Source organism: Trichoderma camerunense (genome assembly GCF_050948025.1).
Source record: "Trichoderma camerunense strain CBS 138272 chromosome Unknown V8C40scaffold_19, whole genome shotgun sequence".
NCBI lineage: Eukaryota > Fungi > Ascomycota > Sordariomycetes > Hypocreales > Hypocreaceae > Trichoderma > Trichoderma camerunense.
This window is the reverse complement of record NW_028145351.1, coordinates 834,767-857,914: the sequence shown is the minus strand read 5'-3', so window position 1 is coordinate 857,914 and position 23,148 is coordinate 834,767. Positions and strand designations below refer to the sequence as shown.

Sequence of the window (23,148 nt, the reverse complement as noted above, 5' to 3'; positions counted from 1 at the left end):
ATTCGGTAATGAAACCTTGAAAAAAAAAGGCATGATTCTATCCAGGTAGTCCAATTGATCTTGAAATAAGTCGAAAAAGTCTTCAATTAAACATGTCTATCCCGCATTGCTCTTTTCCGCCCAGCCCAATCTCATCCTCTCCATATTTGCTTGTACCTACCAAACAAAAAAAAAGAAAAATCGTTGCCTTTAAATGTGCAAAATAGAGGAATCGCTGTTTTTTCTTGCCCTGCCCCTTTCTCGTTCACAGTGATACCGCCGTACACACCATGGTCGTACATGTACTTTACAAGTTTGCTAGATATATTCGAAGTTGCCCCCTTTTTCTCAGCTGCGATGGTGTCAAACTGAAACACATCACCGCCACGCATTGTAACCACACTCCTTTTTGCTTTATTTAGTCAATCTTGATGGAAGAGTAAATCTTTCTTACGAACCACCAGGAGGCGAAGTAGCCGATGGTGCCTGGTTTCAAAGTTAGACATTGTATCCACGAGAACAGGGAAGATGGGTTGACAACTTACCGGAAAGAATAAAGAAGAGGAAGGAAATCAGGGCGCTGTAGCCAATGTACAGGACTGTTCCCGCAAGGCCGCCAAGCTTGACCTTGGTGACCAGGTAGAGGAGACAGTTGAGGAAGACGTAGCCACCGCTCATGCCCGCAGCCAAGAAAGATCTCCACTGCCAGTTGTAGTTCTCGGCGCACAGGAGGAAATATGTCATCAGGATGGTGACTGCACCACAGACGGCGATCATGAGGCCGTAGCAGAGGAACAGGAAACCAAACATGTAGTAGATGCGGCTGAACCAGATGGAGCTCATGATGAAGTAAAGCTCGACGAAGATAGCGCCAAAGGGCAATAGACCAACAATGAGCATGCTGGGGATGGGCTGGAGGTAGGTGGTGACCGGTGGGATCTGGCGAGGGATCTGGTTGGTGCGGACGGGATTTTCGATTTGAACAGCCTTGAAGCCGAGCCAAGAGCCCGCAAACGAGAGGGGAATGGAGATGACGAACCAGATGCCGACGATGACCAGCATGGTGGTAAAGGGCACGGCGCCGGAAGACTCTTTGGCCCAGAGGAAAAGATCCAGAAGGAAAAAGGCAATGAACACAATACCGGGGACCAGCAGAGGAGTCAAGACAATGTTGAGCTTCCACTGCTCACCCTGCATGGCCTTGTACGTCCTAGCCGAGGTGTATCCTCCAACAATGCCGAGAACAGTGTAGAGAATGATCATGATGGTGCCCAAAGAACCACGGTTGGAAGGTGATAAGAAGCCCAGTAAAGCGAAAACGATAGTGAATCCAGTCATGACAAAGAGTTGAGCTCCGTTGCCCAAAAGGATGGAAAGCAGAAGTGGGCGCGATGGGGTTCGGAAAACATCGCCGTGGACCAGCTTCCAGCCAGAATCTTCCTGGACACCATCTTCAAGCATCGAGGTACCGCTCAGGTCGTCCAAGTTGATCTGGTCAAGGCGATTGTAGCGCGCAATGTCCTTCTTCAGAGTTCGGATCAGAATGGACATGACGGTGAGAACAAGAATGACGACGATGATGGCGGTGTCGACGAGCCAGAACCAGTGGATCTTGGGGTCAAAGACGTGCAGATACTTGTCCCAACGGGTAGCCCAGGCGGTAGGCGACTTTACCCAGTAGACGCTGTAGCTGAACTTGACTTCCTGGGGACCGGAGCCCTTGGCAAAGACGAGGTTCGGGTGGTTGTCGCCACAGTCGGCTTCCCCTTCGTACTTTTTGGAGGTGGGCTGAACAACGACACCGACGACTCGGAGCTGGTTCTCGTTTCCGCTGACTTCGTGGTACTCGACCCAAATCTCGTAGTGGTTGTTGAAGAGAATGTTGCCCGATTCATCGTCTTGTCCCAGCAAGAACCCAGGGCTGTAGAATGTCGTGCCCGTCAGCTGGTCCTGAATCTGCTGGCCAGCAGGAAGACCGTCGACAAGCCAATTCAGGCTGTAGCCCTGCTCAATCCTCGTCGACACAAAATCCACCGACTTCTCCTGGTATTTTACAGAGCAGAGCGACTTGCAAGTTTCGTTCTTGCCCATCTCGAGGTGGAAGGCGGACGTCATTATCCTGTCGCCAAACAAGATGCTGCCCAGACTCTCCTTCACATGCTTTGGCCCGCCCTCTGGCTTGCAGAATTGAAAGGCCGGATGGTAGTAATCGTACGAGACGATCGAGTGTAATCGAGCATCTTGCGGCGCCGCTACGGGCTTGATGCTGTTGACGTATAGCGGGACAGTTTCGTTGAGCTTGTATGTGGAAGGGGCAACTCCGGGGAGGTAGAAGGCCGACGCCAGCGGCGCGAGCAGAGTCGCTAGAAGCGCCGTGGGCGCACTATTTCGTAGATACATTGTTTGAGGGATATGTTATGGTTGTATCATGCCACGCAGGTTGTCGAGGTCGAAGATGGTGAGGTGTTCGTTTCGCAACGCAATCGTTAGATTACGGCCTCGGTCCTCAGACCAATTCGATTCGGGGGTTAGCGGTTGGGGAGTGACGCAGCCAGGCGTATTCCAGGGGTTCTAGTTCGGTCGCAATTGACGTCAAAGAGCGATAAAGAGATGAAGCTTGTTCGGATGAAGCAGCAATCGACGATCCAGTAATGCCGCAAGTCTGGAGCTGCAGATTGTAGAGTCCGAATTCGAAGTCGGGAGGCGCAGCTTCAGGAGCTTGTTCTGTATTCGCGTCCGGAGTTGCTGCAGCCAGCTGTTCAATGTCCATCCACCCACTGTAGCATTCTGCTTAGTCAGATGCGGCTCACTGTGAATTCCGCTTCCGCTTCTATATCTGGTTGTGCCCACTTGCCGTCTTGGGGCGGGTATAGCCCGAGCTACGCCAAAAAGTGCCAGTGACAGCTACGAACTAACGGCCTTGGGGATGCATATACGAAGTTGCATCGTATTAATTGCTACTAGGCTGAGGAACACGAGGTACGGATATTATTCCGCGAATTGAAGATACAGAAGCAGAAGATAGTGAAGCAGAATGATGCTGCTGACGATAAGGGACATGAGCTGATTTGGTCTTTGGGCAGTGTGATTAGGTGCAGTTGTGTCCACTTACATGAATTGAGTCGGCCAGCGGTTTAACCATCCTCTTACCATAACTGTTAAGCTTAACAGGGAATCAATGTTGCGGTCAATGATTCTATAGCCATTACGCAATTCAACGTAATAGCGACGAAATTCGATCAATCCTTGGACATTTCCTAGGCAGAAGTCGGCCATCTTCCCAACTTGTTCAGCACACAAGAGAGATGCCTAGCTCACGTGACTGCGTGTTAACTGCGTGTTTCTATCACGCATCTCTTAGACTAACCCGCCTACCTGCTAGGTTCAATAGGCACGTCGATTCACCCCGCCATCGCATTCACGCATGGCGAAAACACAACTTGCACCATGATTGATTTGCTGCTGCTGCGATAATCATGGCCGTGCAAACCAGCGACGATGAGTTTGGCTACGACTTTGAAACCGACGACGAGGAGCTTCTCATCCAACTTGCTTCGACTCACTCGCCGCCGCTCAAGTCGACGGATGATGTAAATCGAGCTGTCGTCCCAGCTTCGAGCTCTGCCAAGAAGACAATTTCAAGCTTCGAGGATTTGAGGGAGGTCACATCGTCTCAGAAATATGTCTACCGCAGCTATGCTTCGCCATCAAATGGCTTTGCTATAAAGGAAGAGATATCTGCATCGACATCAGTGACAGACGAGAAACAGATCAACCCATCCCCTCCCTCCATCAGTGCATCTGTCGCATATCCCGATCGTGAGTACACTAGATTCGCCAACTTCAGTTTGACAAGCAGCTAAACCTAGATACAGTTACCACTGCTCTACAAGCAATTAAACCCATCCAGTCACCACCGCTTACAGAAATCAGCGACGATGATGAGCTTGAATTTGAGGATGATCGATCCCCATTAAAGAGGTTTCGCTCATTTCCAAAGAGGCCGCTAACAGTAAGCGACCTGACAGCTGGAGCATGGTGCGAGCTTCAGTACTGGTATACACTTACACGATTACCTGGTGGACGGAAAACTCGAACACCAGCGATGCAAAAAGGCTCCAAAGTACACAAGAAGCTTGAAGATGAGGTTCATACAACAGTCAAGGTTGAGATTCTAAACAAAGAAGACGGCTTTGGGCTGAGATTATGGAATCTAGTCCAAGGATTAAGAACATTACGAGATACGGGTTTGACAAGAGAGCTGGAGGTCTGGGGCATGGTGGACGGCAACCTGGTCAACGGCGTCATTGACGACCTGAGCTACGATAACCCCAACCCAGAATTTGAAGAAGAGCTCTCCAGCCAGGGATCTCAACCTAGTCAAAGCCAGTCAATGATATCAGACTACTTTGGAGGTCTCAAACCCGGCAAGCCAAAACGTAACAATAGCCAAGTATTCCTTGCAGATGTCAAAACAAGGGGCACTACGAAACCTGTATCGTCAGCAACCGCTCGACCTGCAAAGATTCAGTTACTGCTATATCATCGCTTTCTATCCAACATGGCTGCTGGCGAGCTAGACTTCTTCAAGGTGTTTAGGCGATACGGATTAGATGCAGATGAGCGCTTCTCAGACACCTTCATGTCGCAAATCGGAGAGCTCCACGACGAAATCTTCTTCGACACACCCACTAGTTCGGCGGAAGAATACGAGCAGTTCAAAAGAAACGCTGCGAAAGGAAAAGCCGCTCAGGACGGCAACCCCACTGGTATCCCCGAATCGTCCCCCGGCGTGCCTGACCTCCTCAAATACGGATCCCTCCGCGAACTCGTCACCCTCGTCGAGGATGAGATTCGGCTTACTTTCCCGCGCGGCGCAGATTCGATCGGCTCTATACTCCGTGTGCAGTACGTCTTTCGGGATGATGGCCGAGAACTTGCGGTGATCGATTTTCCGGCTTCAGCGCAAACTTTGGATACCTATCTCGCTGGGGACATGAGCTGGTGGCGCGGCGAGAGGAAACCTGACGGCGTGACGATTGAAGAGGCGTTCAAGTGTACGTCGTGCGAGTTCGCGCCGAGCTGCAAATGGAGGCGCAATATGGATGATGAGCGGGTAAAGAGCGCTCAGGAGAGAGTTAACAAGGGGAAGAAAGTAATCGAGACACGATTTTAATGTTTGCACTGTAATTTTGTTCTTTGTCGGGCATATCTGATTTCGTTACGATTCACGATGCAGCAGCGGAGCGTTTCACGGAGTGGTCTTTTGTTTTTTCACCATATATTATATCATCTCACATGTTAGCAAACATTTCTAAGACATGGATATTTTACTCTTCTTCAACGCAATGCAATTTATTACCTCCACCACCGTCTCTCTATACCTTTCAAAAAAAGAACAAAGAATTATAGTACTCTACTACTTACTACCTCTCACTTTCGCCTCATGAATATTAAGACATCTCAACCATACATGAATTCATTCATTCGCCACCACAAATAAAACTATCGCTCAATCTCAATTCTCCACGCCACGCTTTTAGGGAAACAGAAAAATGTAGTACCCAAAAGTTTTGGAAAATAGGGGGACAAACATACGAGTCCGAAAAAAGGCTCTCCTCGCAGTGAAATAATAAAAAAAATATAAAAAAGAAGTACTTCGTCTGCCATCAATAAAGGAAAGCCTTCTTTGGTAATATGATGAAATTCAAGCTTGCAGTTTCTTAATCTTGTTCCCGCCACCTGATGATGCGGAGCTGGAAGAAAAGGACCTCTCTCGAAAAGAACCCTATTTCTTTAAGCCCAAGAAATTTCTTCTCTTCTTCTCCTTGTGTGCTTTGCCGTCGTCATAGGAGCTGTTTGAGGTTGTCGGCCTGTGCCCGCTGGAATTGATGTGCATGTTGGCCATGGCTTGCGTTGGCACGGCACCGCCGCTGGGAGTCGGTCGACTAGGAAGGCCGCCTGGGCGAGCCACTGGATGGGCAGCAGCGCCAGGCCGAGGTGCTCCGGCCTGCTGTTGTGGTGGTCGAGCCTGAACCGGCGGTGGTGGCGGCGCTGGACGCTCGAAAAGATGTGCGGGTGCGTGTCTTTTGCGCTCAATGGGAAGGTCCAGCTGTCGTTTGTCGCGGCTCAAATCTCCAATTTGGCGGAGGAAGAGCTGGGGCGTGAGCATATGCGAAGTTGCTAGGATGATATCACGGCTTCGCTCGTTGCCAAGCTCGTAGCATGTCCTGCTTTCACTGTATGTAGCACCGCCAGCCATAAAGACAATCAGCCTCTGGCGGTTTTCGGGAGGCCGTCGGCCGGCAGCTGCCCAGTTTGGTCGTCCAGCAGCGCGAAGTGACCCTGCCTGAGCTGCAAGCATATCCTCGTTCGGATCCAGCGGTGGCTTGACGTATGGGAAAAGGGTTTGATCCAGAGTTCCTTTGGTCAGTCCGTCCAGCACCTGCTTCAGGACAGGCTCAAAGCGGGAAAGAGTATAATCGTCCTCGTCTTGAGAATTCTTATTGTCAGGGGGGAACAGCGGAGGAATTGCCTGTCGTTGCTCCTTTAGCTGCTTAATGGGTCTTCCGCCAATGTGTTCCAGGTTGATGATAGTCTCCGTGTCTTGGATGGGAAGACCTGAATGGGCGAGAAGTTTCTTGACATCGTCTAAAATCATGCCGTCACGGTATAGCGCATAGAGGGTAATCAGTCGAAGTCGGTCTCCAGGGGAGACTGCATCGTCATCCAGCAATCGAGCTACTGAATCCAGGATATTTTTGGGCTTCTTGTAGTCCTCATCCAGCCCAGTGGCCAGCGTCTGCTCAATGGCCGCAGTATCGGACAATTTATGATGCTGGAATTTGTTCATGCACTCCTGGGCCATGGTGAGATGCAAAGAATAAGCTTCTTTCATCTCCTGGAACTGAGGCAATCCAGCCATCATGTCTCGGATGGCGCTCAGACTCGTCGTGTCGGTATTTTCCCTGGTGAAATGGGGATTCTGATCCAAAAACTTTTGGAAATCGCCCATGAGCTTGTCAATTGTGTCCTTCATGTGACGGTGGCGGTTTTCGACCCAAATCTTGTCCTTTTCTTGAAGCTCCATGTCCTTCTCCGCTGCATCTGGTGTCCCTTCGTTGATTACCGTATGGAAAGTAACCTTGTCGCCGTCCTTGATTGGAAGCAGATCATGCGCCATGGCTTGATAGGTGAACTCGTGTACTAACGGAGCCATAAGGTCCATCGATCGGTCTGTAATAAGAAGCGTAGACTGTGGCCTGGTCGACGGAGGCGGGAAGTTGGAGTCCCATTGGGCATAGCTATCCAGTTCTTCTTGTACGAATCTCGCCAGGTGGGTGCACAAGACGGAAGCCTCGTGGAAGGCATTTTTCGGCCGGTAGTATCTCACCTTGGGATATTCTCCGAGAGTAATGCATATTCCGGCAATCTGACCACATCATCAGCATTCTAGTTCCAGACTAGCAAAAGAAAAGGAGAGGAAAATTCATGACTAGTCCAAGCTTACTCTTTGCGCAAGGAGCTGCATATGCTTGGGGACAATGGCATTACACGCCGGGTGATAGAGCATCGGGAAGCTCCAGGGATCCCGGAACGTCACCAAATGTGATTCTCGAGGGTAAAAATCGACAAACAGCGTCCGAGAGCTCGCGCGCAGCTGGCGCACGCCGGGGAACTCGTCGATTTTCCTTCGCAGGGCTGGGTCTAGCAGGTTCGTCCATACCAGAAACCCTCTTCGGTAGCGCCGGAGCTCGAAGTCGGCCAGGAGGCATTCGACAATGTGCGGTTCGGGGCTGAGGAGGTAGATGGCGTCCATCTCGGGGTTAGACTCGCGACGAGCTTCGATCAGCTCGATGGCTGCGGAGATCGTGTCAGTAGAGGGCCTCGCAAATCGGAGATACGGGAGGTGAGGCTGACTGGCAATATTGTTGTTGAGGATGTCATCTGACTTGACAACATTGTCGACAATCTTCTTGGAGGTCTCGTCGACTATCAAACATTTCCACTGGGAGTGGTCAGAATCGCTGTCGGTCGGTAGGGGATAAACAGGGGCAGGCGGTCTCGTACATCGTTTTGCGTGATGTTCTTGATTTCTTGCAAAATCACTATAGTCTGTGTCAGCAATGCGACAAATGCAAACTCCCCGAGCATGAGATTCAGGTTCATACCATTGTGCTGCTCTTCAAAGACGGACAACCCCATTGTGACGGAGTTCAACGGAGCTGTCCCGTCAGGCGGTGATGGACAAAGTCAACGACAGGCGGAAAAGACAGGAGAAACAGGCGGAAGATCGGCTTGCGACAATGAACTCGAATACAGTTGATAGATTCTCTTGGTAGCGCAGAGATTATAGGCGTGAGCAGCAGCTGGAAGCTCGAGTGCGGTCGAGGCTGAGGGAAGGCCAAGTTTGTTTTGTGAAGCATCACCAAAGCTGAAAGGAAGGTCGGGTTTTGGCGGGGTTGGTGCGCACAGGCTGAAACTCCGGGCGACCCCAGGCTGCTTCAGGCTCGACCATTAGTGCCTGGCCCCTAACTTTAGCGCTAGCGGTGGCTGGTTGGAGTGCCGCGGGGCGATGAGGTCACTAGGAGGCTTCACTGAAGAACATCCACTGGAGGTTATTCCCTTTAGAGACTTCAAGGGTCTCAGAGCTCGATATGGAATGGATGGAATCATGCCACACCTCGTGCCGGGGGCGTGGATACGAGTAGTATACCTACACATGTACAGGCATGCACGGGCATAGCAAAACATCACACGACCAAGCTGGAACTCGGTTTCCTCCAACCACATCTATATCCAGGCCATCTGCAGTCTATTATTCGTCTTTTTTGTGCTCTTTGTACTTCTCATAAGCCATCCTCACCTCCATTCCCCCTGAGATACTTCTCCACATCCACCCGTCCATAGATCTCAGCCTGTAGCCTCTCTCCTTTTCGTCTCTCCTTGTCCGCCAGAGCGCGCATTTCCTTGCCAGTCAGAGCTCGAGGCTTCTCTTGAACCGCCTGCTTTGGCTGCGTACGAGTAGCCCCGATTCCCAGCGTGTCCTCTTTCCGGGCTACCTTGATCGGGAACCGGGAGCCCTCGCCTTCTCGGCCCAGGCCAAGGCGGGAATCGGGGTCCCAGCCCTGAGATTCCAGGGCTTTCAAACCCATGCGCGATCGATCTAGTGCAGATGGAGGATGGGAGTGTTCCAGGCTGACTTGATGGGCAAGCGAGGCCTCGTGTTGCTGCAGCGTCGTCGTGATGGGAAGAGAGCAGACGGGACAAATGGGAGGTTCCAGCTCTTTCTCAGCAGCGTCCTCCTTTTGGTGGTCCTTTTCATCGCTAGTGCCCTCAGGTTTTGATGATGAATCCCTAGAGCTGCCGCCTAAGACTATGCTGGCGTAGACATCTCCGATAGAGGCGGTTTCTTTGCCCAGATTCTTGATTGTGTTGCTTGCGTCTGCGTCTGTGGCTTTGACAAACTCAATCTTCTTGCGCTTCAGCCCAGCGCCAAACGGGCGTTTGTGATGCAGCGGAATGTCTTCATCATCAGAGTCATCCCTCTCACGCCGCATGACCGTGTATTGAGAGAAGAAGAAGAAAAGATGAATCGCGACCTTGCATTACAACATGACAAAATTTAGGTTTACATGTATGAGTTGAAGAGTCGAAGTTAGGCAACACTAGATGCTCCCTAGCAAGATGATGTGATTATGTAATGTCCGCCCACCACCAAATATTGGAGAAGCTTCAATGTTCTTTTGACGAATTTTTGTTCATTATGATTAGCTCTAGTAGATACATGTCTAATTATTTGGTACTGCTTTTATCGCAGAATGCAGAAATTCTATGTATACAAAATACCTGAAGTGTATAACTCCATCATGCTAGGGAGACAGATACGCCCCGAGTCTGTTACAAATGTTAGTAAACGCCTATATCAGTTAAGAGTTGTAGAGACAAGATTTCGACTTACCCGATAATCACATAACATGCACACATTAATCCGCCCTTAAGACCACTGGATCGCAGCGGGCCACTTACTCCCTCACCAAGAATCAAAAAGTTCACCAACAAAACAGATCCAAAGAGAGTGGCAATCTCAAAGAGATTGAATGTCAGCATCAGCGGCCGATCCATGATCCAGCCCGCAATGACCGTCAATGGAGTCACGCAGAGCGCAATTTGGATCGATGAGCCAACCGAGACTGCCAGCGCAAGTCCCATGTTGTCTCTTGCTGCAACGACAACCACAGTTGCGTACTCGGCGACGTTGCCAACAATGGGCATGATGATGAGACCAATGAGGGACTCAGACAAATGACCCTGGCGAATCACATCGTCGATGGCGCTGGCAAGAAACTCGGCCGAGACGGACATGAAGGTCGAGGTCAGGATCAGCATCACGTAGGAAATGACGCGGTCCGTCTTGGCTCCGAACGAGACATGTCTCGGTTTAGCAACGATGCGGTCGAGATTGACGTGGCTGTCGCGGAGGATTTGTCTTGTCGTAAGGTACGGTGCCATCAGCTCGGTGCGGTCTCCTCCCTCTGATGTTTCGCTCATCGCTCCCCGGCTCGAGCCTAGCGACAATGAGCGAGCTCGTGTCTTGCCCCGTCTGGACGACTGAAACAGACCTTCGCTAGCCTCCTCCTTGGGCTCTCCATTCTCCAGATAGTCTTCGTTATCCAATTCGCCGTCATTGTCGTCCAATCCATCCAAGCTGTCTCGTTCGCCCTCCTTGAGAGGCGCATGTTCCGATGTAGGGCTGACATCGACAAATCGAACGGTTCGGGGAGCTGCCTGAGAGCCATTCAGCGCGTCTGAAGAGAGAGGCATAGGTCGAAGAGGAACGTGGTCCTGGCCGTCGAATAGCGTGGCATCGTCGTTTTCTTCGTCCTGGGGTACAGCTTCGACGTCGTGAGGAGGGGTTCGGGTCTTGATTTCGTGGAAAAAGTATAGGATATAAATGAGCAGAATCATGACGGCAGAAATTCTGCTCATCTTGAGACTCATGCTCTCTGCGCCTTCTTGTCCTTTGAAAGTGTGATCGAAAGCAGTCTATAACAGAGAACGAGGATCAGTACGTATATGACATAGCAGTAGGCGAGAGTGGTGACAGCTTACAGGCATCAGAAAGGTAAAGACCGACACGAAGAGGAGGGATCCGAGAAGCTGCGTGCCAGCGGCATCGTGCAAAAACTCTTGATCGGGAAGCTTTGTTGTGAGGAGCGCAGAACCGAGAATCAGAAGCAGATTCACAAGGATAGATCCGAGGATCGACGCCTGGACGACGCGGATCTGGTCATTCTTAAGGGCGACACTGGGCAAATTAGTATGGCGGGCAATATATAATGACGAGCCGTATCGATGGGATCTTCGTTGCTCGCGTGAGACTAGTTCGACTTACATACTACAAGCAGATGACTCAGGTTAGCATGGAGGGGCAAAGAGGGAAGAAGCTGGAACATGTCAAGCTTCAAGGAAGGGGACAGCAAGGTGCTCGACTCACAATAAGATCAGCTCGACGAGGTTACCGAGGCTTATGTTGAGGATGGCGCCAACGGTATCGCCGGCATCGCTGGCAATCTTCTCCGTGACATCCGTGAGTAAGGAAGATAAAGGCACAATAGCGAGAGCGTTGAAGATGAAGATGAGGGTTGAATTGATGTTGAGAAAATAGGCCACATAGCCGATGGGCACAAAGACAAGCAAGACGTTAAGCCATGAGGTGCACAGGACCGATCGCACAATATCCACAATCAGAGCCATCTAGCTATCGGACCAGGCGCTGCCGCTCCAGCCAGGCCGCGGTCTTGTCGAGGGATTCAAACAAAAGATACGAGCTATTCGTACTACCAGACTTTTATCTACGTCGGGTCGTACGAGGTGGGTTGTATGGACAAGCACGTGTGGAATCCGTCTGTACCGTGGAGCAGACGTAGAATAAAATGGATAGTAATAAAAGTAAAGTGTGTCGCGGCGTGTTTCAAAAATGGAAGAGAAGAATAAAAGATTAAGGAAAACGAGCGGCGAAAAGGTCAAACTGCGTCAGGCGCACGCGACCGCTTGTGGGAAAGCAGAAGCGGCGAAAACTCACGATGAAGAGGGATAACGAGACTGGGGGCAGCCCATCGTCATGCTGGCGAAGAGAAGAAAAAACGAAGAAGCTGGTCATATGCATAGGGGGGAAAAAGAAGAGGAAACAGGGGCTAAATGAAGCCCACGACAAAGGCCCACCTCTTTTGAACGGGGATCCGGGACCTGGCGCCACTTTATTCGGGGGAAGGCCAAGGGTTTGCAGGGCAAGGAATTCCCAATGGGCGGCATCGTGAGATTTCGGCTTTTCGGGGCAGTTAGAGTAGAGTAGAGGAGGCAAAAGGCAAAACAAATCTCTCACGCTGAGAGGCTGCTGACGGATGACGGAGGCAGCCGATGATGTCGATGAGGAGAAAAGGCTAAATGCAAAAAGTGAAAATATCGAGAGCAAAAGAGTAACTACGGTAGAGAGAAGAATAGGAGAGACGCGCTTCAGTTCGCTCATTTCGTTGGAGTGCGGTTGATGAGACTACTGCAACTTTTCAGCGGCTAGCTGGTGAATGAGGCTCCAGTCCCGGCATTGCAGCTGTGAGGCTAGCTGGAATTGGGCAAAGTTGCAAGTCAGCGCATTGTTACCGTTCAATCTACTCCGTACAAGTTGCTGCTGCAAACCCCCGTTACAGGGATGTGAAGTAGGGGGTGTATGTGTGTGTACGTGCGTATCGGAATAGCAGCAGTACTATTGGCGATGATGTAGCTGAGAGATTGATTGTTGAGTTTTGGTGGTGATGATGCATCAAGCCCTCAATTGGCCCCTTTTAGAGGGGAATGATGGATAACTGCCTCTTTAGGATATCCCTCAACCTGTCTCCAAAGTAATAAACGCATTCATGACGAAACAAACTGAGCCATATACTCACTTTTACACTTCTTACAGCAAAACTCTCGAGCAGCCCTTCGCAAAGGATCCGGCATGTTAATCACAAAAGGGTATCGGTGCGGCCTCCCGCGGGATTAAGCCAGCCAGTGGGATTCAACAGAGATGAAGACAGAAAAAAGCCGCTCCCGTGCATGCCATTACGTGGGCGATGGGGTGTCCCAATTTTAGCGGCCTACAAATCCCCGAGGGCAATCCAATTTGCTGCGAAATAGTTGCCGGTTCTAAATATCTTGGCGCCGCAGTTTAGCGGTGACGAGAAGATGCGCATAAGGCATTGGCGGAGAACCGGTGTGTTGAACCGACCCGGGATTGCGAGGCCCTTTTGGTGGTGTCGCCATGTAATGTTGAGGAGATGAAACTTGAACTGAGCTGTTGTCAAACAAGACACAGCCAATTACAATACATTTATTTAACCATTTAATATCTACCGTTTTACCTCTATAGTTGTTCTCTAACAATGACAAGAAGTAGGTCGTAATCATCCGTGCACCCTTATTCAGGGGACCTGCGGTTCTTCTCCACACGCTGGTCTTTTCCTGGAGATCGGCCCAGGACCCTGCACTTGGGGCTGCAAGCGAGATCTCTAGCCACGTAAGTCTACCTGGCCTGACATGTAAGGATCAATGTCCCGTAATGTGTCAATAACATACAGCTTCTTGTACGCGATAATGTTGGAAGATGAAAAAAAAAAAAAATGATGGTCTTACCTGAATAATTATAGCAATGTTTTATTTCTACTCATTCCAGAGCAGAGTAGAAGCAGAACACCACTCTACCTAGGTAGTCTCCATTAAAAACAAGCTAAGTTCCCATAATCTTCATGATCTTATTTACAGTACGAGACCGAAGTAGCTATATCACCTCATAAGATATAAAGCAAAAAATGAATTTTCCCTCTTTTTGGGATGTTATGACTCGCTGTTCCTTACGTCCCTAGCTCGCGATGATTAGATAGGTGTTGGGAGACATCGCCGATTCAGTAATCCAATACATAGTAAACCTCCCTACCCTGCAGCTTCGGATTATTCTGAATATAAACAGTTTATCGAACATTCTTGGGAGTATCTGTTTCTAGTGTCGGCCTGCTCCAGTGCGGGCTATTTCACCATTACTCAGATCATCTTGGGAAGCTGCCGGATTGCGGCTGTTAGCACGGAGAACGACTGAACTTTAAAGTTGCTTGATGCTATTTTGTCTATCTTGCTACCGTTTTCTCACAACATATATGCACCTAGCTATATCTGAAAAGACAGAGAAGACACTTACACAAGTCCTGAAAACGATGCGGCCGATTGAGCAAACGAGGCTTTTTCAACGAGTGGCGGAAATGCTACACATAGGTATGCCTTGCGGCGGAGTCGAGCCAATCCGACAGTGACACGCATATATGTTAGTTGCCTTATCAGAGCCTGACAACATTGAAATGTAGGTAGGCACCTCACCCTTTCAGTTTCATACTAATCGAGTGAAATCTCATCCTTTCAACCCTTAACATATTTTCGTAAAGAAAATATTTTGCTTAATATGTCGGGATTTGAAATCATTGGCGCTGTGGCCGCTGCTGAGCAATTTGCCGAAGTCCTGTTTAAGACCATCAAGCTGGCCAAATCTGTCGCCAACCAATTCCAAGATGGTCCGAACCAAATACAACAAAAAATTGAACGTCTCGAAAGCCTCGCATCGCTTGCTAAACAAATACAAAATACAACGTCTCTGCAAACAGAAGATATTGGTAAAATATTGACTCGGTGCGAATGGCATGTGCAATCATTACAAGATCTCCTGCAAAAGATCTCATTTAATTGCCATGATTCAATTCAAAAGAAGACTTGGCGAGCTATCACTGGCCTGAAACAAGAAGCAAATATTTCAAAGCTCTCCGACAACCTGGATCATGAGTATAACTCACTCAACACTCACATTAACCTGTAAGCAGAGAACAGCGGATTGTAAATGTATATGCATGGGCTAAACGTACGCCATTAGTCGCATTTTAGCAATCTCTGGAGATATACAAACCGGATATAATTCCATTGATACCAAACTCAACACAATTGCACAAGCAGCTAATCCAAGCCCCGATTCTCTAAAATGTCTGCAGGCTCTGTTTATCACGGACCCTGCGACTGATCGTGCCAAGCTTATAAACTCCAAAGGAGAGCTTGTACAAGGCACTTGCGACTGGATTGCTGAGAAAAAAGAGTTTGTCGAATGGAGGGCTTCTGATGGTGGGCTGCTCTGGATATCAGGCGGCCCTGGCCTTGGAAAAACCATGTTATCGATTTACCTTACAGAGTACCTCTCGAGCTGTTTTCTCTCTACCGATGATGGGAAAACCCGCTATTCAACTTACTTTTTCTGTGATGCCAACGACAATACGCGCAACAACGCTGTTGCCATCATTAGGGGAATACTCTTTCAACTTCTGGAGCAGAAAAAAGAACTTATCGGACATATACTTCCCAGTTATGAAGTACAAAGGGAGCAGCTATTTTCTCAGAACTCATTTGAAACGGTTTGGAAATTCTTTCTCACAATGGTGAACGACCTTGGAGACTCGCAGACGACTTGCATCATTGACGGTCTGGATGAGTGTGAGCCAATCTCACTGGAGCTCCTGCTTAAAAATCTCAAGAAAATCACAAGCACGTCACCTAAGCTCAAAATAATTGTGTTGAGTCGGGAGTATCCTCAAATTTTTGGAGCATCGCTTGGTCAATTTCCAAGAATTCGCCTTGATCCAGATGCAAAAACTGAGGTCAATCGCGGGCTTGAGCAGTATATTTCAACACGTGTCGCAGAGTTGTCTGAAAGCAAGCAATATACAACTGAGCTAGCGAATCACGTTAAAGAATGTTTAATGGAAAAATCCGCCGGCACATATCTGTGGGTAAGCTTCACTGTGAAAGATCTTCAAACCATGGAAATATCGGAAGTGGAAGAGAGTTTAAACCAACTTCCTCAGGGACTTGATGCTCTATATGAAAGAATCTTTCAACAAGTTGAAAGCACCCAGAGAGGCCTAACTTTGGATATTCTTCGGTGGTGCACGTTTACAGTTCGGCCGCTGTCACTCAACGAACTTGCTACCGCTCTAGAGATCAAGCCAACCGGGCTGCTTGATAGCGTCACAATCTTGCGAGGAAAACTGGCGTACTGCGGCCATTTCCTAAGCATAACAAACGATACTGTAACTTTGGTCCACCACAGCGCATACAATTTTTTAACGCGCCGAGTTCCAATCTCCGAGGCGATGCCTTGGTTTTCATTGTCTAATGTTGAATTGGAGCAGTCAGAACTGGCATCTGAATGTATTTCCTATTTCTGCGACGTCTACTGCAGGGATAAGGATGCTTTTCTGGTTGAGACAATTGAGGATTACGGCGAGAGAAAACTTCGATATCCTTTTTTTGATTACGCAATACGGCATTGGACTGAGCATTTTAAACATTCTGGCGAGCGGAGTGACAAAACAATAACGGAGTATTCAAACTTTTTCTCTGAAAAGTTAGATATCCTTGATTCATGGATGGAGTTAAGCGACAGCGTACGTCTTTGGACGACATTCGGGGAGAGGGAGTCGTATTATGGAGAGCCATTAAGTGGACAAGCTCAATTGGCGGCCAACTATGGATTAACCGTTCTTATGAAAAGAGTTCTAAAAAAAGAAGGCAGTTGGCGACATCTAAAAGATTTATTTGCAAAGGCACCCCGAAACCCGCGTCTTCAAATAGCTGCTACAAAAGGACACGTTCCTATCCTCGAGATACTCCTTGAAAATAAGGCGCACATTAATTCACCAGATTCACTCGGTCGCACGGCTCTATATTGTGCCGCTGAATATGGACACCTCCCTGCCGTCAAAATGTTGGTAGAAAACGGGGCGCGTATCGACTGTGAAACGACTGATGATGACACAGCGCTTAATGTCGCTGTGAAACGAGGTCATTATAAAACGGCCCAATATCTACTGGCATGTGGTGCAAATATCAATGGCGGCCCAACTGCTACGGCGGAAAATTCTCCTTTAAGGGAAGCAGTTCACCGGAACAGACCAGAACTGGTGAAGTTGTTGCTTGAATGGGGGGCTGACGATCGACTGGGGACCAAGGATTTTGAATACTATTTTGCACGAGGGTTGAATATTTTTATCGAATATTGGGCAGAGAAATTTTGCACCACCCCCTCGCAGTTTCGAAACAAGGTTGAATTTGGAAAAAGGCCAGCTCTTCACCTTGCTTGCGGAGCAGAGGACTTGCCCACAATTCGTACGCTTTTGGACCCAAAATGGAGCGTCGACGTGAATCGACAGGACGATGACGGAAACACAGCTCTTCATTTGGCAGCAATCCTGGGAAGGCTTGAGGTAATGAGATTACTTTTGACGAAACCCAGTGTCGACCCAAACTTGACAAACAAATGGGGGCTCAGCCCGTTTCATATGGCTCTCTTTCACTGTAACTCCCATATTGTTGAATACTTATACATGACAAGAAACTGGGATATATCACCACCAGAGCCCAACGGAAAGTGCAGATTCGATGCAATACATATCGTGATAATAGGGGGTACCTTCGATGAGTGTGTCCGGAAAATGCTGGTGTGTCTCGTTGTAGAATTTGGAGTTGACCCGGAGCTACGAACGCCCAGAGCGAGTTGCCTTGATAATAAGTGGCACAGTCATCACCTCCCACGCCGAGGTGATGATTACGCACGGTCGCCTGTTGACTTAACACCAGAAGACTTTTGCTATGAGACACCACTGTCTCTTGCTATACAAAGAGGCAACGTTAAAATTGTGGAGTTCTTCTTAGAATACTGCAATATTGACCCTAACGCGCCCTGCAGAGGATGTGACGGCGCGACCCCGTTGCATGTCGCTGCGCAAAGCTTGAGAGAGAACATTGTCTGGAACCTCATAATGAAATGGAACGCCAATGTTAATTGTTTGGACAATCATCGGCGAACGCCCCTTCACTCAGTGGTAAGCGCGTTGGTACAGTATAAAATTTGCACATGGATGCGAGATAGAAAACTCACCTCGAGAAACATAATCATGAAACTTCTTATAGACGCTGACGCACAAACATCCGCAATGGATGCTAATGGCTGCACTCCTCGAGATTTATTCGTTTCCAATAAGAGCTTTGAAAATGGCTGGAGAAACACGGATCGGGGAGATGAATTTGATAGAATCATTAGGTTATGAGGTGAGGTCAATGGCCCATCTGATAGAATATGGATATGACAAAAAGGGTCGGTGAAATTCTAAGTATATCTTCTCTCTCATCTACACATGTGTTGGCCTCAAAGACTGAATGCGATGAGTAAAAATACTGGGTAGCTGCACGTTTCCAATTATCATCGCTTCTCGCATAGACGATACGGAGTGAGTAGGCATCAACCTACAACGTCGACTCTCCATATAAGCGGTGACGGAATGTAAGCCAACATGAGAGCTATTCAAAAGTAGATAAATAATTAATACTGATGTAGATGGTATCCTCATTAGTCCTATTAACAATATATCTGAACCATTGCCCGTCTACCATGGTTGACTCATATTCGAAAGTTTGCTCTCATGTTTGTGCCCACACTCCCAACATCTTCATCCGAATCCTCGACACCGAAGTACTGCAGAATTCCTTCCGCCGCCCTCATCCCTCCACTTGACGACAAACTTACTTCATCCATCATGTCGGCTTTATCGAAGACAACTTGAACCAAGCCCAAGAATCGGGGCTCTAACCCTTCTGTGCTGTTTTTCGAAGGGCATGGGAATTTTTGCGCGGCCACGAAGACGTTATCCTTTGCGTCGATATCGGTCATATCTTCAAAGTCTTCTTCGTGTAAGTTGTTCTTATGCGAAGAGTTCCAGCCGTGAACGATTTTGCAGCTTGGTCGGAATGTTGTGCAGCCATCTGTCGTCTCTGGTATATTGGCTAAGTATATTGCTGTACATTTGGCGGGTCTGCATCCTCTCTTCTTAAAGACGACAACTACACCATATAAATCGTTCCCTATGTCCTCGCCGTTTGGTGTTTCGTCTCCTTCGTTCGCCGTGTTCGTACTCTTTATTCGCGAAATCTTCCGTGGCATTATAAGAGGTAACAAGGGTGGTTTATGGGCAGACCAAGGTGTCTCCTGTACCTCGTTCTCGCTGGGATATATGCCCAAGAGACGATAGTCCCCTGTGCCTCGCGGGAAGCACACCAAAAATGGGCTACCAGCTAAACGGGGCTGCCAGCGAGGCGCATCTACTGTAGTTGCATAGGGATTCTTGATCAATATACTCTTGTGTATGTCCATGGACGCAATGTCAACATGCTGGACAACGTCAAGTATTGAAGCTGTCTCAGTGGTCGTTGTTTGCTCTCTTTGCTCTTCATCTTCACCGGCTTGCGTAACCTGCATGAATCTATGCTTGCGGATGAGCTTCACTGGACAAAAGACCTGTGGCCATAGCAGCCGTGAATAGTGCCGTAGGCCTGGATGATCCTTCTGCAGTAGAGGAATCCATATGCGGGACACCGAACGAGTAGCCTGGGTACTATCCATGTCATACTCCCAGCAGTCTAGAACACCAAACACGAAATGTGGTACTAGAGTAGGTACAATAGGCAACGTTATCTGCAGTCCGGTGTTCGTCAACTGAAATGGATACGAGTGAGATACTGGCGTGTAGTGTTTCTGTAGCTGCGGCGAGTTGCCAATTACCACGTTGCGGGAGTCACAGAATTCCTTTGGCGATCGTGGAAGAAAGTCGACATACCGTAGCTGTGAAGCAAAGAAACTATGGTCGGGATATTTACCGATAATTTCGCCCAGGAATCGCGTAAACGCCTCGTGGCCCTCTCCGTATAACAGCGGCATCGTAATGTCAAAGAGGCCTATCAAAGAATAGGCCTGGTCTTCGATGCGAGTAGTTGATCTACGAGAAGCCCATGAAAGACGCTGAGCAACGCTGTACCCTCGAAGGGGATTGGATTTGGAGAACTTGGGCTTGAGCAAGCATGTCCATGCGATGCCAGTGATTTCAGAAATGCAAAGCGCCAGGTCGGCCTTCGTCCCGATAGATTGCCAATCCTGAGAGAAAAACTTGACCTCTGGTGGTGCGATGAGCTCTTGCAGGGTCCAGCCTCTGGTAAACCACTTTGCTGCTCGAAAAGCGCTGCCCTGTTCTTCACACTCTGCGACGCTCATATGCGGTACATCTTCAAGATACGCATAGCACATGCGCGCCCGGCGGTACCATTTGAACATGGAGTTGATGGCCTCGGAAAGCTCCGCCGAGCTGGTCTTATCGATGCAGTTGGTATCGACCCAGACATATTGCAGGTTGTCCCTAGTAGCCTCTTCGCAAGTCCAGATGATCTTCTGGTAGCCGGGCTTGAAGCGTCGGTTCTTGCGATCAGCCCACTCTTGGAGGGAGATTTCGCCATCGGCCCACGTGTGGGAGAGAATGGCGTATTCGGGGACATAAATGTCAAAGAATTCTTCCAAGTCAAGGGTTTGCGTGTTGATGAGGCGCATGTTGAGATGAAGGGCCGAGAGGGCGTGCTGCTGAAGATGCGGAGATAATGAGGAGGCTGTGGAGGGTCTGAGCGAGTTGTGATAGGTGGAATAGATGGTTGCCTGAAGTCTTGGGCAAATTTGCCCGTATACAGATTGAACGGGGCATTCATAATGGCAATTGAATCGGTTGATGGTGAGTATTATGAGGATGACAAATAGAAGAGGTGATACAGATGTGACGGCATTATGGAATCTTGACCAGTGGAAAGTAGCATTAACATTGAACAAGAAGAATTTTGCGTATGCAGATTGCTGTCACCTATTAATCCCTCAACTGGAGCTAGGTGGTTATAGTAATCGTGACAGCATGTAACGGAGTCAACAGAAAATGTGATGATGCACCAAAAAGGAAACAAAACGCTGCCTCCATTCAAATCATCTGGGGCATCATCAGATGGTATAAACCGCCATTCGAGTCAGTTTTCCATCTGCCGAACCGGGATATGCTGCCACTTTGGGACACTTCGGCAGCGGATCCCGGGCCAGTGGAGACCGGAGCACGGAGCAAAGCAAAAGACGCTGGAAGCACCTCCGAATCACGACGGCAGGGATCTGGCCTGTATTGTTAGGCGGTAGAACCCTTCATATTATCCATTCTCGACAATAAAGGTAAATGGTAGCCTTTTGGAGTGGATATAATTAGAGAAAAGCCGCAGACTGGCGTAACCGTGACCGATCCACTCGATTCCCGGCAGTCCCTGAATCTCTAGTTCCTAACAAGCATCGCCCCATAACACGTTTCCGTCTTGGTCTTTGTTTGCCGGGCGGCGCCTCTCAAGCCATGCCTGTACTTTAGGTTAGAGTAATTTTAAGGTTTTTGCTGCCGTGTCTGGAAGCTGGACGGCTCGCCGATTCGATGCTTGGCAGCTGAAAAGATTGGGTACCCGGTTGGTAGGCGGGAAGGCTACCCGTAGATGGGGTTACCGAATGGCAAAATGGACATCACCATGATGGAGATGTTTGCGCGGGGGAAAACTATAAAAGGCGGGAAGATTCTGAAGAATTAAAGGAGTTGTAATTGTTAAAAAAGCTTTTTTCTCTTGTCATTGCACATTGTCTGTGTCTGAATAATGTCAAACCTTTTCTCAACTGCCAACAAATTCGTCAAAATGGCTTCTGCTAACCTCCCCACCACCATCCGGGCTATCTATCAGATCGATCCTAAACTCACAACCCTCGAGCTCCGGAAAACTCCCCTTCCTAAACCTGCTGGTCCAGATGACCATCTTATCAAGATCAAGGCCACAGCGCCTTGTCTCGGCGAACTAGGATGGGAAGTCAACTACCCATCGCTGTTCCCACCAAACCGAGAGCGTGTTCCCGGAACTGAGGCTGCTGGCATTGTCGCCACTTCACCAGAGTCCAGCCCTTTCAAGCCCGGTGATGAAGTGTATTTTCGCCTCCATGCAAGATTCCCTGGATGTTTGAGAGAATACACAATTGTTCACACCGAGGAGCTGGCCTTGAAGCCCAAATCTCTAGACTGGATTGAAGCCACCGCAACGCCACTTAGCACATTGACTGCGTGGCAAGGAGTGTTTACCCAGGGAACCCTCAACAAGCATGGCATTCGAGGTGATGCAGACGCAAGGGCTTATAACAGCAAGCTGAGAGTCCTGATTACTGGCGCCGGAGGTAGCGTCGGAACCTGGGCTGTTCAGTTTGCTGCCGCTGCTGGTGCCGGATCTGTTGTTGCTCAGTGCAGCGGCGCAAATATCGAGGCTGCCAAGAAGGCTGGAGCCACAGAAATTATCGACTATAAGAAGCAATCCATTGATGAGTGGGCTAAGGAGGATCCCTCTCGTGAGGTTGACCTGATCTTGGATTGCCTTGGTGGACAGACTTTGGCTTCATGCTGGTCTGCCGTCAAGGAGAACGGTGTCTTGCTTAGTGTTGTTGGTGGCCCGGATGAGTTGAAGCCAGAGTCTGTGACTAAGAAGCTGGCGAAGAGCACCTGGTTCCTCATGGACTGCAAGGGCGAAGATCTGAAGGAGATTGCCGACTTTATTGATGCTCGTGGGCTGAAGCCTCAGATTGACAGCGTTGTTGAGTTTGAGGAATTTCAGGCTGCTTATGACAAGGTTGAGCAGAAGAAGGCAAAGGGCAAGGTTGTGATCAAGGTCGATATTTAAGGGAACACGATGGAATGATAGGTAGTGATGATGTTGTTAAAGAAATCGATTATGCAGTTACTTGAGTCATCGATGGATGTCTCATCAACTTTTATTATATGATTGTGACAAGACGTGAATTGACATGGGAAGAGTAGAAAATAATAGGTCATTGATTTGAGGCAGAAATGTGCGGCTATTCACCTGCTTATATACCTACCCAATGCATAAATACCGGGTATTCGGAGGCTGACATCGGAATCTTCGTCTATGAATACCCACGGCTGCCGATACTAATGCTCAAGATTGAGTGAATACGAGAATATTTGCGCTCTTAGTAGCACTTTTCTCACTTGTGGCTTTCTTTTCTTTGTCAGTCACAAGAGCTATTGCTTACTGTGTGCATTATGTCTTGGCTTGTGGTGTTGCTTGTTGGCGTCACGTTTATAAGTTAGGTAGTGAATGTTCAAGTCCACACGCAAGGCTGCATCAACAATATTTATACATGACAATTCCAAT

General features: G+C 48.8%; 8 protein-coding genes across 8 annotated transcripts; 3 read left to right on the top strand and 5 right to left on the bottom strand.

The window, feature by feature from the left end:
- Window positions 1-50: 50 nt before the first annotated feature.
- V8C40DRAFT_255038 (transmembrane 9 family protein) lies at window positions 51-2,710 on the bottom strand. Its single transcript, XM_083217954.1, has 2 exons — window positions 525-2,710; window positions 51-465 (listed from the first exon to the last, which is right to left on the bottom strand). Exons 1-2 carry the CDS (start codon window positions 2,377-2,379, stop codon window positions 398-400), a joined length of 1,923 nt encoding a protein of 640 aa, XP_083069375.1. The 5' UTR covers window positions 2,380-2,710; the 3' UTR covers window positions 51-397.
- Window positions 2,711-3,369: 659 nt separating this feature from the next.
- V8C40DRAFT_255037 (exonuclease V a 5' deoxyribonuclease-domain-containing protein) lies at window positions 3,370-5,409 on the top strand. The gene is made up of 2 exons (XM_083217953.1): window positions 3,370-3,798; window positions 3,855-5,409. Exons 1-2 carry the CDS (start codon window positions 3,456-3,458, stop codon window positions 5,153-5,155), a joined length of 1,644 nt encoding a protein of 547 aa, XP_083069374.1. The 5' UTR covers window positions 3,370-3,455; the 3' UTR covers window positions 5,156-5,409.
- A 52-nt stretch (window positions 5,410-5,461) lies between these two features.
- On the bottom strand, window positions 5,462-8,433 carry V8C40DRAFT_87469 (Sec1-like protein). The gene is made up of 5 exons (XM_083223551.1): window positions 8,151-8,433; window positions 8,050-8,087; window positions 7,900-7,987; window positions 7,490-7,839; window positions 5,462-7,411 (listed from the first exon to the last, which is right to left on the bottom strand). Exons 1-5 carry the CDS (start codon window positions 8,182-8,184, stop codon window positions 5,768-5,770), a joined length of 2,154 nt encoding a protein of 717 aa, XP_083069373.1. The 5' UTR covers window positions 8,185-8,433; the 3' UTR covers window positions 5,462-5,767.
- A 191-nt stretch (window positions 8,434-8,624) lies between these two features.
- V8C40DRAFT_255032 (uncharacterized protein) lies at window positions 8,625-9,629 on the bottom strand. Its single transcript, XM_083217952.1, has one exon. The coding sequence runs from the start codon at window positions 9,537-9,539 to the stop codon at window positions 8,829-8,831; it is 711 nt and encodes a 236-aa protein (XP_083069372.1). The 5' UTR covers window positions 9,540-9,629; the 3' UTR covers window positions 8,625-8,828.
- Window positions 9,630-9,718: 89 nt separating this feature from the next.
- On the bottom strand, window positions 9,719-12,457 carry V8C40DRAFT_255029 (Ca2+ transporter). The gene is made up of 4 exons (XM_083217951.1): window positions 11,477-12,457; window positions 11,092-11,287; window positions 9,941-11,025; window positions 9,719-9,876 (listed from the first exon to the last, which is right to left on the bottom strand). Exons 1-4 carry the CDS (start codon window positions 11,734-11,736, stop codon window positions 9,852-9,854), a joined length of 1,566 nt encoding a protein of 521 aa, XP_083069371.1. The 5' UTR covers window positions 11,737-12,457; the 3' UTR covers window positions 9,719-9,851.
- A 1,973-nt stretch (window positions 12,458-14,430) lies between these two features.
- On the top strand, window positions 14,431-18,152 carry V8C40DRAFT_282256 (uncharacterized protein; the record flags this gene model as incomplete). Its single annotated transcript, XM_083221765.1, has 2 exons — window positions 14,431-14,871; window positions 14,930-18,152. Exons 1-2 carry the CDS (start codon window positions 14,468-14,470, stop codon window positions 18,150-18,152), a joined length of 3,627 nt encoding a protein of 1,208 aa, XP_083069370.1. The 5' UTR covers window positions 14,431-14,467.
- V8C40DRAFT_255026 (heterokaryon incompatibility domain-containing protein) lies at window positions 18,152-20,526 on the bottom strand. Its single transcript, XM_083217950.1, has one exon. The coding sequence runs from the start codon at window positions 20,474-20,476 to the stop codon at window positions 18,503-18,505; it is 1,974 nt and encodes a 657-aa protein (XP_083069369.1). The 5' UTR covers window positions 20,477-20,526; the 3' UTR covers window positions 18,152-18,502.
- A 1,021-nt stretch (window positions 20,527-21,547) lies between these two features.
- Window positions 21,548-22,707, top strand: V8C40DRAFT_255023 (NADP-dependent oxidoreductase). The gene has a single exon (XM_083217949.1). The coding sequence runs from the start codon at window positions 21,589-21,591 to the stop codon at window positions 22,648-22,650; it is 1,062 nt and encodes a 353-aa protein (XP_083069368.1). The 5' UTR covers window positions 21,548-21,588; the 3' UTR covers window positions 22,651-22,707.
- Window positions 22,708-23,148: the final 441 nt, after the last annotated feature.

What these genes read in the sequence shown, in the direction of transcription:
- V8C40DRAFT_255038 (XM_083217954.1), bottom strand. Translation starts at nt 2,379, where the DNA reads ATGTATCTACGAAATAGTGCGCCCACGGCGCTTCTAGCGACTCTGCTC. An exon ending in CCTCTTCTTTATTCTTTCCG is followed by an intron (nt 466 to 524) that starts GTAAGTTGTCAA and finishes CTTTGAAACCAG; the next exon opens with GCACCATCGGCTACTTCGCC.
- V8C40DRAFT_255037 (XM_083217953.1), top strand. Translation starts at nt 3,456, where the DNA reads ATGGCCGTGCAAACCAGCGACGATGAGTTTGGCTACGACTTTGAAACC. An exon ending in ATCTGTCGCATATCCCGATC is followed by an intron (nt 3,799 to 3,854) that starts GTGAGTACACTA and finishes ACCTAGATACAG; the next exon opens with TTACCACTGCTCTACAAGCA.
- V8C40DRAFT_87469 (XM_083223551.1), bottom strand. Translation starts at nt 8,184, where the DNA reads ATGGGGTTGTCCGTCTTTGAAGAGCAGCACAATG. An exon ending in CTTTGAAGAGCAGCACAATG is followed by an intron (nt 8,088 to 8,150) that starts GTATGAACCTGA and finishes CACAGACTATAG; the next exon opens with TGATTTTGCAAGAAATCAAG. An exon ending in CCTCAACAACAATATTGCCA is followed by an intron (nt 7,840 to 7,899) that starts GTCAGCCTCACC and finishes CGATCTCCGCAG; the next exon opens with CCATCGAGCTGATCGAAGCT.
- V8C40DRAFT_255032 (XM_083217952.1), bottom strand. Translation starts at nt 9,539, where the DNA reads ATGCGGCGTGAGAGGGATGACTCTGATGATGAAGACATTCCGCTGCAT.
- V8C40DRAFT_255029 (XM_083217951.1), bottom strand. Translation starts at nt 11,736, where the DNA reads ATGGCTCTGATTGTGGATATTGTGCGATCGGTCCTGTGCACCTCATGG. An exon ending in CTCGTCGAGCTGATCTTATT is followed by an intron (nt 11,288 to 11,476) that starts GTGAGTCGAGCA and finishes TAATTTGCCCAG; the next exon opens with TGTCGCCCTTAAGAATGACC. An exon ending in GCATGTTATGTGATTATCGG is followed by an intron (nt 9,877 to 9,940) that starts GTAAGTCGAAAT and finishes CATTTGTAACAG; the next exon opens with ACTCGGGGCGTATCTGTCTC.
- V8C40DRAFT_255026 (XM_083217950.1), bottom strand. Translation starts at nt 20,476, where the DNA reads ATGCGCCTCATCAACACGCAAACCCTTGACTTGGAAGAATTCTTTGAC.
- V8C40DRAFT_255023 (XM_083217949.1), top strand. Translation starts at nt 21,589, where the DNA reads ATGTCAAACCTTTTCTCAACTGCCAACAAATTCGTCAAAATGGCTTCT.